The 18,705-nt window shown below is 45.8% G+C and overlaps 1 protein-coding gene and 1 long non-coding RNA gene across 5 annotated transcripts in view; both read right to left on the bottom strand.

Moving 5' to 3' along the window:
* The window catches only part of NTRK2 (neurotrophic receptor tyrosine kinase 2), a 328,951-nt gene extending 320,107 nt beyond the window's left edge, over positions 1-8,844 (bottom strand). For 2 of the 4 annotated variants that reach the window (XM_030293721.1, XM_030293722.1), the window contains exon 1: positions 8,534-8,844. In XM_030293721.1, coding sequence (XP_030149581.1) covers positions 8,534-8,712 — 179 coding nt within the window. In that variant the 5' untranslated portion in view covers positions 8,713-8,844. The remainder of the gene's footprint in view (positions 1-8,533) is intronic. The other 2 variants (XM_030293723.1, XM_030293724.1) reach the window with 2 other exon arrangements.
* Positions 8,845-9,573: 729 nt separating this feature from the next.
* Positions 9,574-11,009, bottom strand: LOC115499784. Its single transcript, XR_004344376.1, has 3 exons — positions 10,698-11,009; positions 10,056-10,176; positions 9,574-9,788 (listed from the first exon to the last, which is right to left on the bottom strand). It is a non-coding gene; the product is annotated as an uncharacterized LOC115499784 (long non-coding RNA).
* Positions 11,010-18,705: the final 7,696 nt, after the last annotated feature.

Raw genomic sequence — 18,705 nt, 5'->3', positions numbered from 1 at the left:
TGGTCCACCTGTACTTTTTAGTAATTACATCAACGAATCCACATGTTCGCGTCTGATCAGAACACCTGCCCTTTATATGCATGTTCTGATTTTTTCAGCTCCCCCGGTGGACAGGAGAGTGTGGATATGAAACCCACACCCCATCTCGCCGCCCAGGGCTCCTTCCAGTTATCCCAGGTACCTGCACGCTGCCACCTGTCCGGCTGTGTTAAGCTTGTCGCGCCAGGTTTAGTGGGAATGGTGACGGTCCACCCACAGGCCCTGCAACCCGAGATTTCTTGACAGCCCATTAAAAGGGATTTGCGGCCAGGTGCCTGCCTGAGGGGGCGTGTGGCGTGTACGTGTGCGTGAGCGTGCATGCGTGGTTGTTGGCCTCCGCGGGGGAAGGAAATGAGAACCACCACCGGAAACAGAAGGAGAAAGAAGAGTGACAAGGGGAAAAAGCCCAAGCAAGAAGGCAATGCAAGCAGTCCAGGGCGCAGAATCTTCCCCAACGCTGAGCCTGGGGTGGCAGCCGAGGTGCTCTGGAGTGAACCCGGGAGCAGGACTAGAAATGTGTCGAGCCTTGCCCGAGAACACAGAGGCCACCCCCAGTAGGCTCCCTCTCGCCCAGCACCGCCCGCCGCTGCCTACACGCTCACAACATCAATCAACCGAGGCCTGCAATGGGAAGCGAGCAGGCAACGGTCAGAGAACTCGGCCACAGGTCCCTCTGCCACCCCGCAGGAAGGGACTCTGTGGCACATGCAGCGGACACAACTTTGGTGACCAAAACTGAAGTTCAGAAGAGCCTACCTACCTTTTTTAGACTGCATTCTGTATTTCAGAGGCTAAAAACCCAAAAGTTCCACTGTCTTCGATTTAAAATCACACTCCTGTAGCAACTGTCCCCAAATGCCTCACTGATTATTTTATGTTGAGAAACTGCTCACAGAGGACGGACACAACGGGTCTCTGGCCAAGGGAACCAAAGAACTAACCTCTTACTACTTCACTCAGATCCTCATCCAGAGAAACCCAGAATGATTAAAACAAATTAAAACTCTGGGTGGGGATGTAATGTAGGGCCCGGTGAGTACAGTTAATAATACTGTAGCGTCTATTTAAAAGTTACTAAGAGAATAGATCCTAAAAGTTCTCAAGAAAAATACGCATAACGATGTGTGGTGATGGATGCTAACCAGACTTAGGGTGGTGATCTCTCCACGGACACATGCAAATACCAAATCATTACATTGAACACCTGAAACCTGAAGTGTCAGTTCTATCTCAGCAGAAAAAGGGGGGGAAAGAAATTCCAGGTGGTTTAAAGAAGTAAATCCTCAATTATTAGGAAAATTTTACAATTCAAGATAATTAAGTCTGAAGGACCACACCTGGTGTTTTATACACACACTTGTATCTTCACAGACACATAGACAAAGAGAGTCCAGGTATGTGTGTCTGTGTGTCTAGAGGATTGTTGGATGTGAACATTCTAGGCAAGCATGGGGTAGGGAATAGCAATAGGTCTTTATCTGCAATAGAAAAGAGACTCTGGGGGCGTCTGGGTGGCTCAGCGGTTGAGCGTCCAATCTTCGGCTCAGGTCCTGGTCTCACAGTTTGTGGGTTTGAGCCCCCCCCTCGCCCCCCGCCCCACATCGGGCTCTGTGCTGACAGCTCAGAGCCCGGAGCCTGCTTCCGATTCTGTGTCTCCCCAGCTCTCTGCCCCTCCCCCGCTCACACTTTGTCTCACTCTGTTTCTCAAAATAGATAAATGTAAAAAAAAATTTTTTTTTAAAGAAAAGAGACTCTGGGTGGTGTGTGATTATTATCATCTTATCCTATACTAGAAGATGCTGTATTCCCAAGGAATACACAAATCATTGATGTCTTGATAGTCTAACACACGGTGCAGGTAGAAATGGTGATGGACAGCAGGACAAAGACAGGGGGTGAAGCCCCACTCCACTTCCTTCCCACTGCCATGCCCTTTAACTTGTGACCTTTTATGTGAATCTCTGCCCTTTGCCTCAAAATTGCTTGTGCTCTCGAGGCCAAATCTGGGCAAGTGGGGCTGAGCAGACAGAGGCCTAAACGAGGACACTGGCTAAGATTCTATCCCGAATTGTATCCTGCTCCACCAGAGAGGGCTGGACAAGTCAATCAACCTGACAGTCCCTCCGAGGCTCTCAAGACCTTCTCACTTACTTCAGACCTAAAAAGCAGATGTCTGGAGGGAGCTTCCAGGTCCCTGGAGACAAAACCTTGCCTGAATCTAGAGTTATGTCTCAGTGCAGGCCATGGACAATATACAAAATGGTAGCAGAATGATTCTAGATGGGAGTCGGCAATCCTTAAGCTTGCTCAATGGCTCAGTCATTGAGCTCAGCCATCAATCTTGGGTCAAAGAGAAGTCAGGGGCAAAAAAAAAAAAAAAAAAGGGCAGGAAAGAATAAGCATTGCTCTGGCCACAGGTCTTTCATAGGCGCTAAGACAGACTTGTATAAAGGGCTGTGGGGTCTCTCACTTATAACCACCCTTGACTGTGGCCAAGACTCCCAGGGCAGTAACTTTCATTCTGCAGCGTGTGCTCTGCCCTCCTTCCACACCAACCTGCCAAGATGGGTTAGCATCCCTCACTGCTGCCAATTCATGAAGGCTCTTCTCTGCAGCTGGACTTTCGTGTATGAATTGCTTACAGATGAGGAAGGCTCGAAATTTAAAAAACAAAAACAAAACACAGTCATCTAAACAGAAAATGCATTTCTTCCCATGTGAAGATGAGGCCATTGCTTTGGGATCGACAGCTCACACACTTTTTAATTGCTCTGTCTCTACTAGAGACAGCTTTGCACAGACTTGGCTAGACTATGCTTGTCTTCACATCTCTGACACTTTCTCAAATGGTGGGCTGGGGTTAGGTTCAATCAAGGGTGCAGAAGAGAAGGGAGGTCCACCAAAGTAAAGGCCATGGCCCTTCCTTTGGACGCTGGGGGAAGGAGCTTCCGGACCCACGATGTCTTTAACATATCATGGCCTTAGACTCTTCACTGGCTTGGTTTGTGCTGAGAGCGCCAGAGCAGAGCATTCCTGGGACCCTTCTCCTTCTGTGGTACCAATTCTGAGTGACCCTGTGTGTGACCTTGGACTCAGCAGCCCAGCACTAACGTGCCACCAGTCTTATTAGCGGCTCACATTTGAAGAGACATGCTTTGGGGAATTGAGAGCAGACACCAACACACGCACATGTGACAGTGTCACCAAAGGCCATCAGATTCTCACATGACCCTTCACTTCATAACCAATGTATAAACCACATTATCTCTGCCACTGAAGCTTCATGAACTTCAGGGCCAGGAGACACTTGTCTGAGCACTGAATCCAAAACCCTCAGTTTACATCTGACAGGCTCATGCCCAGATGGTAAGGGGCTGCTTCAAGATCAGGTCACTGCTGACTCCAACTCTCTGTGATATTCGGGTCTTTAAATAAACAAACAAACAAACAGGTTAACTCAGTACCTATGCATGAACTTTTCTTCCCAGGTTTATAACCCTCACAAGCACTCACTCCTTCATCTTCCAGATCAATATTACTGACTCCCCAGTCCCTTTGACAGCCCAGAGACCAAAGTGGTAAGAAGGCACCCTGATTATGTGAGATCTTTGCCTTCTTTAATGGAGATCGATCAGCAATCAAATGTAGGGTGGAAATTATCAGGCTACTGCAGGGCTCAGACCCCTGCCACCTGGGGGTGGGATTTGTGTTTTAACCAGTTAGACCAAGTAGATATGAAAATGGTCAATCGGCTATTAACCCAAGGTTCAGTTTTTTCCTCTGCCTTTCTCTCTCTCACACATACCAAATGAGGAAAACATGTGCCCTTCTAAATGATCTCTCCCAAAACATCATCCAGTGGATTATAAACATCAAGAGGAACCAGAATTTGGCATCGCACCAAGGGCAGCAGGTTCACTGCCGCATTTCCACCCTATGGTGTTTGAAGCCACAAGGAGCTCTCTAGAGAAGTGGTAAGTTAGTCTGGAGGGTTGAATGTCAGGTGTGGCACTCAATAGTGGTTTAATAGTGTTTCTTCCCTAACAGCCAAGATGAGCAATGAGTTAAACATGGCACTTGCTTCATACCAAAGGCAAAAAAAAAAAAAAAAAAAAAAAAAAATCAAAAACAAAACAGAAACAGAAACATACAGAAAGGAAAAGAACAAAAAAAGAAAGGAATTCCCTTCCCCAGCTGAACAAAAACTCTAGGTTTTATACTCTGACGACCAAGATATAGTCAAAGAGATCATACAGAATGTTCCTAGGGAGAAAGAGACCTCAATTCTTAGCTGTCCGGCCAACTTTTCAGCTTAGAAAAACGTCTTACAAGGGAATATGAAGCAGACACAAACAGAGGTTTATGGATAGAAACAGTGAAAGATTTTAAACAGAACTAACTCAGCTCTGGGGAACTGTGACCACATTATCTCAACTTCCCATTACTTGCTTGTAATAACACATAACCCAGGCCCCTTCCCTTCACTCGAGTACTCTGGATTCCCATAAGGAAATTATCACTTTTCGGAGAAGAAAAAAAAAATCAAACACATTTTCCTGTATAGTCAATGAGAGGTGATGGGGGGGGTGGGGCGGAGGGAGAGGAAAGTAGGGTCAGGAGGGTCAAGGCACTTTTCAATTGTTTTACCCAATGTAAGAAAAACCTCCTTAACGCAGAGATTGAAGATAGGAAACTAAGAAGGCTCCCCATTGTCTTGCTGGGGTGAATTCTGTAAGTACCTTCACTGGGAAGACAGTGCGTTTTCAACTGCTGCTTGCAAGTTGTGTTAAATAATGAATGTTGTAAATTAGAATGCCTTATTTATTAACAAGTCCAGTGTGGCTTATGTAACCACACTCAAAACTTACTCTGTGGCCATTAAATGCGCGGAAAGCACAATCCAAAGTTCTAGAACCCCCCGTGGAGGGGCTGAGAGGTAAACATCAGACTAATAAAAACTGATGCCTGTCACTGAATGCCTGCGAATGCCAGGATTCTTGTTTTTAGTGCAATTAATTGCGGTGGAAAAGCTTACTAAGGTGAGGGGGCCAAAATCAATGTATTAATGACATAACATTACAGTCACTTAACCAAGCCAACAATTTATTGCACATAGAGGCTCTGGCAGCAGAAGCTGCAAATTCTATTTATGTTGCACTAAGAGGAAAAATGTTAGACTTGTCTCCAAATATGACCCCCAAATCAGAAACTAACACCCAAGAAATTCAGGAAAAAAGGCCATCACTGATGTCTATAAAATATAAGCAATATGAGAATGCATGCCCCCCTTTCACGACCATGTAAATGTACTTAGCACTCAACACCAGTGAATGTTACACTTAAAATGATTAAGGTGGCAAATTTTGTTTTAGGTGTTTTTGACCACAATAAAAATAGAAAAGTATGATCTGTTTTAACCGTGCCTTTTATCACTTGGGTGAGACACAACTTGTCCTTTAGAGAGCATTTTCGCACTCGATACTACAGAGACCTCAATGGCCAGTTACATAATTCCAACAGTAGGCTTTACTCTTGAATTCCACTTCTGTGCGGCAATGGTACTGTTTTGAAGCTTAATCTAGCACTGCTTTGGGATAACCATCTCAGAGTAAGAGAAGCTGGCACCTAGCATCTGTGTGATCCTGGGCAGGTGTGCATCTATCTCTACAGACAGGGAGAGGGATCTAGATATCGTGTCGATGGGTAAAGAGTATGAGACAGACACTACGCTAGGAGAATTTTTGATAAAACAGGCTCAAACAATGACTCTAAAACGAAATGTCAGGGGGCCTAAAATATGCACGTAGAAACAGAAAATAAAATCCCATGCATATGGTTTTGGAATGTTCTACCAATGGGCTCTCTCTGAACCCTAAAAAAGCACAGTGGGGTAATTTCCCCGAAATATATAGACATTGAGTGATATACCGTTTTTAAGTGATACAGTAAACCGTGGCTTCAGCAAGTTCTAATTACAGTTTACTTACATTTTCCCTATTTAAAAAACTAGAAACATAAAATTTCAGCTAAGCACCATTAAACTGGAACTTTAAAACAGGTTATTTCAGGAATACCATTGGGTCTAATAACAAAGTAAAAAAAAAAAATGTGTAATTTGGTTCCAACTGGCGCTGGTATCCACTGGCCAAGAATTTAAAAGCTGTTCAAGCAAATATTACTACGTAAGAAAAAGAGCCAGATGGAGTCATATATGGATGACAGTGAAGCAAGTCCATTTCGATATCGAAACAGCAGAACTCAAGATAATTATACGAAGTGCTTCCTAAACAAGGGTTTCCATACATTTTACAGGACATCAGGGAACAAACCGGCTGGGCTCAAACAAAGCTGAGGGACAGAGCTGAGATACGGACTTTTTCTCAGAACGCACATCTACCAGCCCCATTACTGTCACTAAGGAGCGTAAATTCTCCACCCCAAACACTCACCCTACACACCTCCCAACTCTCACTCTCGATGGATCTTCACATCAAAACAAAAAAAAATAACAGTAGAAATGAGGAGCGCCACTGAACGAATAACTGACAAACACTTTAGTAAATAAATAAAAAAAAAGAATCAATTTTTTTTAAAGCCGGAAAATAGGAACCTGCCATCAGCTATAAAAGAAACAACAGCAATTAGCAATTATGAGAACTGATACAAGAAAGCTCAACTCAAGTCCACTGATTGCATAAATATAAATACCAGGCAGCCAAGACCATGAAGGTTTAAATGATATTTTTTTTAATTTAAAGAGTTTTATTTTCCTTTTCTCCGATGATGGCTTTAAAAATATTAAAGTGGAAAAAAATGTTACAGTGAAAATGATGGGCCCTATCTCCTATCCTTCTTCATCATACATGCATCCTCTAATACAGAATTTAAAAACAACAAAACAAGACGTCTGACTGTATCAAGGCACACTCCCCCTGGTCTCAAAATAGTCCGAAGGGCTCTGAATTCCATATGGCTTCCTCCATCTGACTGCTGACATCTCATCTCGTGAAAGAGACACAGATCCTGATAAAAGGCCACAGACACTTTGACCAGGCGAACCAGGGCCAGCACAGTTGGGGCCCTACACACCCTCTCCGGCACTGCCTGCTCCAATCCTTGCCAAAAAAAAAAAAAAAAAAAAAATCCCAGCATCCTGGATGCAGCCTGACAGTTGGTCGCTCCCAGCACATCTCAGCTCTGCTAGGCCTGCACATTCCCCTCTGTGCTGTTGTCATTTCCTTCTGCCCTAGCCTTATAACGTGAGCATCACCAGCAGAACGAACAACAGAGGCCAGGAAGGTCTCTTACTTACATTAAAAAACAGGTTATCTCAGTCAACTACGTTGGCAGAAACCAGGCGTGCGTTTTCTGGGGAGGAAAAAAAGCATGCGCACTCGCCAACCGGAAGGCCACAGCCCAAGCCCTACTTTTTGGGCTGCCTATCTTAACATCAAACACACCATAAGGAAAACTGGGAGAAACTTTGCCTTACAACCCTCCGCATGAATGAATAAAATCCCATGCCAGTGAAATACAGGTAATGGCATCCCCCTTGTGGGGGAAGGTACACCTCTAGGAGAGGTGACAGGGAAATGCTGGAGAAAGCACTGGCGAATCCCCACTTGGTAATGTACTTGTCACAGGGAGGACCGAAATATACAATTCTGCTTCCCCATCAGCCCCGGGGCAAGCTCAAACATGTCCAGGGACATAGGGGTCCGTCGCAAAGTACTACACCCTGCTTTATCATCCAACCTGGTCCCGGGATACTATTCAATGGGCAATTAAGATTTATAATCCAAATGGTCTCAAAATTTTATCTCTGGGAAGTCAGGTCCAAATTAAATCAGACCAGGCTTTTAGGCTTCCCACGAGCACATCTTCCCTTTGAAGAGAGCACATTTCAACACTCAGAACTTCTCTTACAGACCATTTTCAAGGCCAGCTCTGGATGCCATCTCCTAAGCCATATCTGATATACAAAATGAAAAAGGAACTTGGTGAACTCCAAACCTCAGAGAAAGATGTTAAGGGAGAGACTGAGCTCCTTCAACAGATTTCAAAAAGTTCATTATTTTTAAACCCCCCCCTTCCAGTAAATATTACTGGAACTTCTCTTAATACAACATACACATAGCACCTTATGAAACAAAAATATCCAAAACTAAGTTATTGCATACGGAAAGCCTATAAAGCACACCAAGCAGGGCTTTGAAATACAGTGTATAAGGAATCCCTTCCCGCAAAGAATATACATATTTATGTTATTGACACATACAGTATACTTAAAACTTATTTTCAACTGTCCACTTCTCCCCGCGTTAGCAGCCCCAAGCCCGAGGTACAGGTAACCACAGATGGCCCAGCCCTGCATCTCCGATGTCTGACTTCTCCCCAGACTTGAGACAACATCCATGCCCCGACAGACACGTCTGGCCAGCCCCAGCCCGAGGTACCAGGAGAGAAGAAAGGAGAAAGAGCACCGGTAACTCACATTTCGGTGATGTTCTCAGGGTCTGCACTATTAGGCTCCAACCTCGGAAACGCCACGATGCCCGGAGAAGGGTCGCTGCACCAGATCCGAGAGGCGGTGCACTTGCAGGACGTGGGACAGGCGAGAGCGGCCCTCCAGAAGCCCACAACCAGCCAGCAGAAGCCCCAGAGCCGCGCCATGGCGGGTCCATGCCAACCTCGAGGACGACATCCCTAGCCTCCAGTGCCAGCCCGAGTCAGACCTGAGCGTGTCCCCGCAGCTGAACAGGCCGGCTTCCTGCACCCTGCTGGGCGGCCTGGCAGCCCCGCTCGACGCTCAATAGCCCGGTGTCTGTACTGTGCGGGGCGCGCAGAGCCTACAGTGGCCGGGGCTGAGCGCGTGTCCTGGCGGGCGGAACCGTCACAGTGGCCGGGGCATCTCTGGCCGCCTCACAGGGGCGCTACCGCCGCTCGGAGCTCCGCGGCGGCCGCCGCTGCATGGCCCGGCGCGCCGAGCACCGGCCGGCGGCGCTGCCGGCACTCCCGGACGCAGGCTTCTTGCTAGACGCGCACTGGAATCCGGGACGCACCTCGGGGCTGAGAACAAAGACACGCGTTAAGACTGAGGGCAGGACCCCTTACGAAAGCGCGCTCGCGGCACCCCACCCTGACCCCAGCCAGGGGATTGGGATGGATGAATGCCCAGCTCCGGCCCAGAAATCAACTTGCCCTCGATGGCACTGACGCCGCCGGGGCTACCGATGTGCCTCCGCCTCTCTCCAAGCCCGAGGTCGAGGGAGGGGAGATAGGGCAAGGGTTCCCGAGACAGGATTCCATGGCCCAGGCCGGGCGAAGGACCCTTGAAGGGGGACGCGGAGATTGCCGGCGGCGATGGCTCCGCGACGGGGCCCCCAATGATGCTGCAGAATCCGCCACGGCCGCTGGGCGCAGGGGGCGCGGGCAGGTGGCGCGGCACGTCCCAGGGGAGCCTCCGCGGCAGCCCCGGGGGGGACAGCGAGGGCCGAGACGCCGGAGGGCACCGTCCGCGCTGCTCACCCGGGCTCCGGCGCCTACCGCCCGCCGGCGGCGCCTGGGTGCAGGCTCCTCCTGCCGCCGGGCACTGAGCGCGGAGAGCGCGAGCGAAGGAGCGAACGAGGCTCCTGCTCCAACCCAATTCCGGGAGCCGCCGCCGCCGCCGCCGCCGCCGCCTCTGCTACTGCTGGCGAAGTGACGTGAGGGCTGACGCAGAGCAGGGGCAGAAACTCCAGAAAATTAGTCTGAAATCCAAAAACACACACGCTCATACACACACAAACCCATAACACCCTCCAGACAAAAGCAACAGGGAGGGGAGGGGAATCTGGGGCGAGCGGGGAGGAGGGAAGCATCGGTGCCACTGGCCGGGAGAGACAGCAGCAGCATGTGGGAGTTCATACACGCGCACACACGCACACATCCTGGCCGGGTACGCGCGCGCCTGTGTGTGTGTGTGTGTGTGTGTGTGGTGTGTTCGCGCTGTATATGTGTGCATTGAGATCAGGTACCTCCGAGATGGACCGTTCCACCGCTCGACGCCTCTCTTCCCTAATTCACACCGCGGTCTCTTCTACAATCGCAGTAGAGGCTGTCTCCTTTTTTGAAATGGAAACCGGGCTCGGTTCAGCTCTGAAAAATGCGCTGATTCTTATTATAGGAATCCACCCTCCCCTCTCCCTCCCCGCTGCGTTCTCCTTTCCCATCCTGCCTAAAAGGGAGGGCGAGCTAGCCTAAAAATAAATAAATATTGTAAACACCAAAACGTGTTCAGCATTGGTAACCAAGGATAACCGCCCCATTCCGGGCCATCTATTTGGGAATCCGTGGTTTTGGAGGGTCTTCCTGTTGGTGCTTTTGCAGAGGGAGGGGAGTCTCCAAATGCAACTCTAGCTCTCTAAGTGGGTCTTTTTCCCGCTGTGTTCCGGCATCACACGCCGGGAAACAGAGACATGTGAGGGGAAGGGAGCGCGCCTGACGCGTATTGGGTTCCCTAAATGCGCGGCAGCAACCCTGGCCTGTCCGATGTGTGGCGTCGCGTCATTTTCTTCATCCTTCAGCCTGGCGGTATGCAGCCGTTCCGAGATCGTCGCTTCACTCCCCGCGATGCCCACCCCCCGCGGGGCACCCGAGCCCTCGCTCCCCTGCCGTACCTTGCGCGTTTTCGTGTGTGCGCGGGTGTGCGCGAACGCGTGCACTGCGCCCGGGCTGCCCAGAGCACGACAGGCATCCAGCTACCGGCAACCCCGGCGGGCAGAGCCTCGGGGTCTCACTAGGGACAAACGAGGCGATCCGGGAGGGTCGGGTGACAAACCGTAACTGCTCTGCGGGTGCAGTTAAATGATGGCTGCGGGGCATTCGCAAGCCTTGTCTGAGAATCCGTCTTCCCATTTGCGGCTCCGAGTCTATTTTTCCGCAGTCATTTAAAAGGGAACTGGGAAAATGCACCGCAGTGCCTGACACTTCCGAGGGCTCTGGTGCCCCCGCGCGGGGAGAGAGCGCCCCGCACGTTCGGGAGCACCAACCCACTCCCGCGGCCCCGGCGGGCACTGCGCTGGGGGCGCGCTCTGGCGCCAGATGCGCAACCAGCGGCGCCCCACGCGTGCGCGCCCCTGCCCGGCCGGCGCACTGCTCTCCCGGCCTCGCCGAGCTCCTGCCCGGGGAAAAAAAAGGCGGGTAGCTCTCAGCGCCAGAAAGGGCGGCGGATGGGATCTTGTTCAAAAGATAAGAACGGTCACGGATCTGCTGGCAGAGGCTGGGGGTGGGAAGGATCCAGAAACCCGAACGTCAAGGTGAATGCTTACATCTTGGTGATGCCTTAAGTATTACGAGGGAACGGAAAACATCTAGTGGGGCTTCTGTACAAACCCAGGGCGCTGAGTGTAATCGCGGGAATCCTCCTTCAGCTCCCGGAAAATCTCGCTGCAGGGCCAGAAGACAAGGCCGGCGGGTCTACCTCTCTCCACCATCAGTCAGGTGTGACATGCGTCCTGTGGCGAAGCGCCAGGCTGAAGTTCATTTCTCAGCTCGCCCACCGCCCCCCCCCCCCCAACCCCCGCCCCTTGCGGGGTAAGGACATGTCAAGGAAGGAAAACCAAGGGCAAAATTGTCTTGGCCCAGGACACACAGTAACACTCTCCGCCTACCTTGCCAGTGCCTTTAACGGAGCTGGCCTTGCGGAACACCTGGGGGAGGCTGTATATCTAATTATCCGAGTCTCTCTGACACCCCCACCCTCATCCCATTTTTTTCAGAAATGGCCCATTTGCGCCCTAGTGGCTGCAAAGTGTAATGCAGCAGCCAAAGGCCGGGCGGTTTCGGAGTGGTTTGCAGACCAGATTCCAATTACGTTGCAATATTTTTAGAATGTGTGTTGTAATATATATACTATTATATTTAGATCCCAAATATACCCCACTGACTATCTTCCACTTGAAATTAGAACTGGCTGCCCCACTTCTAACGACACTTCTGCTCTGTTTCTTCCATGTTACTTACCATTTTTTAACAGATCATTTACCTATGTGTATATATGTTTATTGTGATTCTCCCAGTGGGATGTAAACTACGTGAAGGCAGGGATCTTTATTTTTTTCATTGATATATCTGAAGGACATAGTATTAAAATATATGTGTGTGTCTGTCAAAATGGCTAAAATTAACAGCTCAGGCAACAACAGATGTTGGCAAGAACCCTGGAAAGGGGAACACTTTTGCACTGCCTGTGGGAATGCAAACTGGTGCAGCCACTCTGGAAAACAGTATGGAGGTTCCTCAAAAAATTAAAAATAGAACTACCCTATGACCCAGCAATTGCACTACTAGGTATTTATCCAAAGGATACAAATATGCTGATTTGTAGGGGCACATGGTCCCCAATGTTTACAGCAGCATTATTGCCAATAGCCAAAGTATAGAAAGAGCCCAAATGTCCATCAACCGATGAATGGATAAAGAAGATGTGGTATATATATATATATATATATATTATATATATATAATGTAGTATTACTTGGCAATCAAAAAGAATGAAATCTTGCCATTTGCAACAACGTGGATGGAACCAGAGTGAATTATGCTAAGCAAAATAAGTCAGAAAAAGACAAATATCATATGATTTCACTCGTGTGTGGAATTTAAGATACACAACAGGTGAACATAAGGGAAGAAAAGTAAAAATAATATACAAACAGAGGGGGAGACAAACCATAAGAGACTCTCAAATACAGAGAAACAACAGGGTTGCTGGTAGGGTGGTGGATGGGGGGGATGGGCTAAAGGGGTGGGCATGAAGGAGGACATTTGTTGGGTGTTACATGTAAATGATGAATCACTAAATTCTATTCCTGAAATCATTATTACACTATATGTTAACTAACTTGGATTTCAGTTAAAAAAAAGTAAAAACTTAAAAATAAATGGACAAAGTAAAATAAATAAAATAAAATAAAATAAAATAAAATGGTGGTCTACAGACCAACTCCATCAACATGATTCAAGAGCTTGTTAGAAGTGGAGAATTTCAGGACCCACTCTAGAACCTGGGATTTAGAATATGTATTTTAACAGGATCAAGTTGATAAGTACTCATCCACTTGCTCTCTATGATCTTTCCAATTTCTGAAATGTTATGGATTTTGAACATTTAACTGTAACATATTCTTTTTATAATTCTATAATCAAGTGAGTGAATACAGTTTTGGAAGCTGACTAAAAAATAAAAAGTAAAATAAAATATATGTGTGTGTTTAATGAATAAATGAAATAAGCTAAAGTTGAGATTCCTCAAACGAGCCCTCTACAACTCTCCCTTTCTTCACCTACAACCCTGCAAGTCAGTCTGAATGACTCCTCCTGGAGGGTCTCCCCGCCATTACCAGAATCTCTGAATTGTCTCTGTGTTATTCCCACTCTTAGCACTTCTGGAAGTCTGACTTTTGACCTCTTCTATTAGCCAGAAAGGTTCCAGCACTGGGCCAGGGAGGGACTCCCTCTCATCCATGCTGGTAACTCGACATTATCAGGCACAGTATCTGGAACACACTGGCCAATCAAAAACTATCTCTCAACTGATAGAATTATGGATTTATCTCAATTTTAAGACCTGCCAGAGCTTTCACAGGCATTTCAGGGATTCTCAGACCATGGCTTTGTCAGAGCTGAATATTTTCACAGATGGACAACCACTTTGGAAACAAAGAAGAGTTTCTCAAAAAGTGAAGCATATATCTACCATGTGACCCAGCCATTTCACTTCTATGTATTTACAAGAGAGAAATCAAAGCCTCTGTCCGTATAAAGACTCCTATGTCAGTGCTCATAGCAGCTTTATTTGTACAGGTGAAACCCTGGAAACAATCCAAGTATTATCAACAGGAGAATCAGTGAACAAATTGTGGCATACCTACACCATGAAAGGCTACTCAGCAATGAAATATATATATATATTGATACCTTCAGCCATATGGATGAATCTCAAAATAATTATGCTGAGTGGAAGAAGCCAGACAAAAAGGAATACATACTGTATGATCCAATTTTTATAAAAACTATAGAAAATGTAAACTACCGTGACAGAAAGGAAATTGGTAACTGCTGATAAGAGGGACAAAAAGAGCAGGGAGGGGACATGGGGAGCAGTGACTCCGGAACAAGGAAGGTTTGAGGATGATGGATGTATTTATTATCTTGATTATGGTGGTGGTTTCCATATTACCAAGTTGCATGTTTAAATATGTCTAACCTATTATATGTTATTCGATAATGCCATTTTAAAAAGCAAGAAAGAGGGGCGCCTAGGTGGTTCAGTCAGTTAAGCATCCGACTCTTGATTTCGGCTCAGGTCACAATCTCATAATTTGTGAGTTCAAACCCCGCTTAGGGCTCTGCGCTGGCAGCATGGAGCCTGCTAGGGACTCTCTCTCTTCCTCTTTCTCTGCTCCTCCCCCACTTGCTCACTCTCTCTCGAAATAAATAAATTTTTAAAAATTTATAAAAAAGTAAGAAACAAACCCTGCCCTATATCTCCCTATCATCAGCTTCTTGTTCCCATTGGAATGCTGTTAGAACTTCCCATTTTAGGGATCTATTGTAATGTTTGGAGGTTTTTTTTTAAATAAAATCAGAATCTGTAATGTTCTAATATTAGAAGGACCTGCTATGTAATACCTTTTACATTCTGGAAAAAGATTGGGGAAACCATTATTTGAAAGATGGGAGAGATAGTAGCCTGCATCTAAAAATAGCTTGAATGTTCATCAGTAGGAGAACAACTCAATAAATTATACTCCATTCTTAGGCATGATCTACCTAATTAAAAATGAATTAAACTCGGGGAGTCTGGGTGTCTCAGTCCATTAAACGACCGATTTCAGCTCAGGTCATGATCTCGAAGTTCGTGAGTTCCAGCCCCGCGTCGGGCTCTGTGCTGACAGCTCAGAGCCTGGATCCCTGCTTCAGATTCTGTGTCCCTCTCTCTCTGCCCATCCCACACTCATGCTTTGTGTCTCTGTCGAAAATAAGTAAACATTAAAAAAATATTTGTAAAAAAAAGCTGAACTCTATACCTTAACCTGGAGGCATGTCCACAGTATATTAAGTGAATAATGCAAGTTGCAGGGCAATATGAAGTCTGAGCCTACAGAGAAAGCCAATGTTTGTGAATGTGTATAGAGGAACAAAGTCGGAGAAGCATTTACACCAAGCACATCAGTAACCTAGAGGGACTGGAGAGGTTGTTTGGAGGAAAAGCACAGACCAGAAAACTTGTGAAACGGTTCTTTGGCACTAATAACCTCCTTATACACAACGTGACTTCTTTTATCACCTCTTCCTTTTTATTGAGGCTTTGCCCCTCCAATCCAGAGTTATCCTGCTTCCAAGTTCCCTCCCTTTGGTGGCAAACAATTGAATGTAAGTGTTTACGATCTAAATAATGTTCACCACTGGATGTTTTGCCTCCCCAAGGGTATCTGTATGTTAGAGGACACTGAGGAGAAGACATAATCCCAAAGGTACCATGCCATCCACAAATGGGGGAGTCTTTGGGGACCGAGGACCCTCAGCGCAGGCCACAATGGAACCAGAGATGTCTACTCATGATCAGCCCCACACATGCTCCCTCTCACTTGCCTCTTCTGTTGTTCAGAAAGTTTCCAACTGTTTCCCATCCCAAATTCTCCATCTCGGAGTTAGGGTCTCACTTTTCCCCCTGCCTGCCCAAATAGTCTAAGAATCACAACTGCCCTGTCACTCTGAACCCTCATCCTGTCCTCCAATTTTAGGAAGGCACTTCCTGTCCTCCCTTTGTCCCAACCTTCCACTTTTAACTCTTAGTCATACCTTTAGCACACACTAAATCTGCACAGACTTATGGGGCTTTTACGAACAGCTAAAAAGAAGAGAGCATATGGAGAAAATTCTACAGAGCCTCAGGAAATTGCAGTCACATACACCTGGATGACCCTGAAATCTAAGTTTTAATTATTGATCTAAGTCTCGTAGTAAACTCCTATTTCCCAGTGTATGTCAAGAGTCTTATATCAATAGTCATACAAGGGAGTTCACTTATTCCTCAATAAAAAGTCATGGTATGCCTTTTCTATGCCACCCAGCCGAGATTTACTGAGGTAGGCAAATGTTCCCATTTCCAACTCAGTTGACAATTACAATCCATGAACAGATCAGTGTTTATGGCCACATCACCCTTAGAGTTAAGCTACAATCATTCAATCATATCAGACTTCTACAGTTTTTTTAGCTAAATGTTCTTACAAATGGAGTAGCCACTCAGCATATTTTTGACCAATATCTTTTGAGACCCATGCTGTCCAATATGGCCGGCAGCCTGCACAGCTCGTGAGTGTACTTGAAATATGGCCAGTCTAAAATGAAATGTGCTACAAGTAAAATCCACACACAGTGTAAATGTGCTACGAGTAAAATCCACACTTTCTTAATAAGAAAAATGCAAAGTAGCTCATTAATAATTTTGTATTTTTTTGTGTTGAAATGGTAATATTTTGGACTTATTAGGATTTATTATGTATTTGGATTTAATATATCAATAAAATTAATTTCATCTATTTTTTTACTCTTTATAATGTGGAGTACTTTTTACTTTTGTTTTTAAAAATTATCAACTCAAAAAAAAAGGTATCAATTAAACATTTATCTTTCCTAAAAGCCCCATTGTTGTTATTTTTGACTCAGTGATCTAGATCATTGGGTCTCTTTGAGTCTTCTGTGTAATCTTTTAAAACCCTGAATCTGCCATCCAACATTTCAGCTGTTCCTCCTATATTTTTTTCACCTGCAGATCTAATATGTGTGCTTCATGCATTCCTTTAAGTCATTGATAAAAAATATTTAACATGACATGTTGAGACATTCAACTGGAGACATTATCTAGGCTGACATTCATTCCTTAACTAATTAATTCATCTTTACATTGAGTGTGGCTGTTTAACCAGCCAAGAATCCATCAAAATGAATTCCATAATGATGTCTTCCTTGACCTTTTGTCTGAGCCACCTGTGAATCATGAACCCAATTACATGAAGACCAAGCTGGTATTGCCCATTTGTGGTTTTTGTTTGGGGGCTTTGGGGAGAGGGGAAACTGTTTTAGTTTAGTTTGGTTTGATTTTTTGCAATCACCCTGGAACTCATTTCTCATGCCAACTCCATATCTATCTTCATTCTAACCTGATGTCAACCTAGCTCTCATATTATGGTTTTTTGACCTATAACTCCATTCCTTCCCTTGGTCCCTTTTGATCCTTATAGGCTGTTTTTCCAATATTTAAATCAACTTCTCCAAGTGAATTTGTCTTGACTGCCCTTTCAATGCTTGGTGCACTGGCTTGTCTTGGATAGGAATTCCTCTTGTACAGCTTAGGCTTATGAAGCCTAGCCACAATCCACTTGGCTAATTTTTCACTCACTCCCCTCTTCCCTGATGGGGAAAAATTGGGCAAGATGGTTCAGAAAGAGAAAGAGTAGAGGAGGCCAGTGAGAGGTGGTCTGAGAAACCAAATGAACAATAATTTAGGTGCATTTGGAATCCATCTTTGTTCCTTTTTGGGCAATCAAGACATTTTCTATTCTCTTCTTCCATATGCCATTATTACCAACAGTTGTTCTTTGGTCACATGAGCAAGCCCAGTTATGATTTTTATCATCTCTGCAACCATTTAAATATGCTATGATATCTCTTACATGGTCTCATCGACTAAGAGTCCAAATTTTTGTTAACCACGTTACTTCTGCTATTTCCAATGTAAAGATCCTTTTGCTCACCACAGAAGGCAGAGATTAAGAGGTAAATAAAATTGTGTTGTCTCCATGATCTGCTAATGTCTCTCCATCTGCCCCAGCTCTGGACTTCGCTCTTCATTCTTCTTACTCTGGGTCTGGTTCAAATAACCTTTTTGTGTGTGTTGCTCTCTGTATTATTTTTTTTACAACTTTAATGAATTCTGAACGTCAATACTTCTGCCATTGTTCATAGAATTGTGCTGCCCTATCGTACTCAAAACTTGGCCATATAGCCCACCTCCCATCTTGTTCCACACCAACATCCGAAGGCTAGTGACACAGAGTCTCCTTTATTCCTCTTGGGGATCATTCATGCCTTTGTGGCCAGAATTTTATGTTTTAGAACTTCCCTTCTCTCTCAAATAATATTCTCTTTTACAGTCGGCTAGTCAAGGGATTTCATCTATTTTTCCTCAAAAAAACAAAAACAAAAAAACCCAAGAAAACCACCAATCTGTTTCCTGAAGTGTAGGCTATGTCACAGACTTCTCAGCATCCCACAGTTAGCCAATATGGCCTCCAGTGCTGCAGCCAAGTCAGTCGTGTGGGTTTCCATGGCCCTGTCATGAGTGTCCTTCCTCCCCACCCACCAAGTCCTAGGAACCCACCCCTATAATATCCAAGCAGCATTTCCTTGGAACCAAGACAATGGTATCAACAGTGGCTGAAGTGAAAGTATCCCAAGAGAAAAAAAAGGGGATCAAGGGGGCAGAACTAGGTTAAACCAGAGATGCCTAACACCGCTTTCCAATTAGAGATACCCTTTCTGTTGCTCAAACTTTGTCCCGTGCTCTGTTTTTTTAATGTTTATTTGCTTTTTGAGAGAGAGAGAGACAGAGTGCTA

This window comes from Lynx canadensis, chromosome D4 (assembly GCF_007474595.2).
Source record: "Lynx canadensis isolate LIC74 chromosome D4, mLynCan4.pri.v2, whole genome shotgun sequence".
NCBI classification, from domain to species: Eukaryota; Metazoa; Chordata; class Mammalia; order Carnivora; family Felidae; genus Lynx; species Lynx canadensis.
Note: the sequence above shows the minus strand (reverse complement) of the source record. Positions and strands in the feature narration are given on the sequence as shown.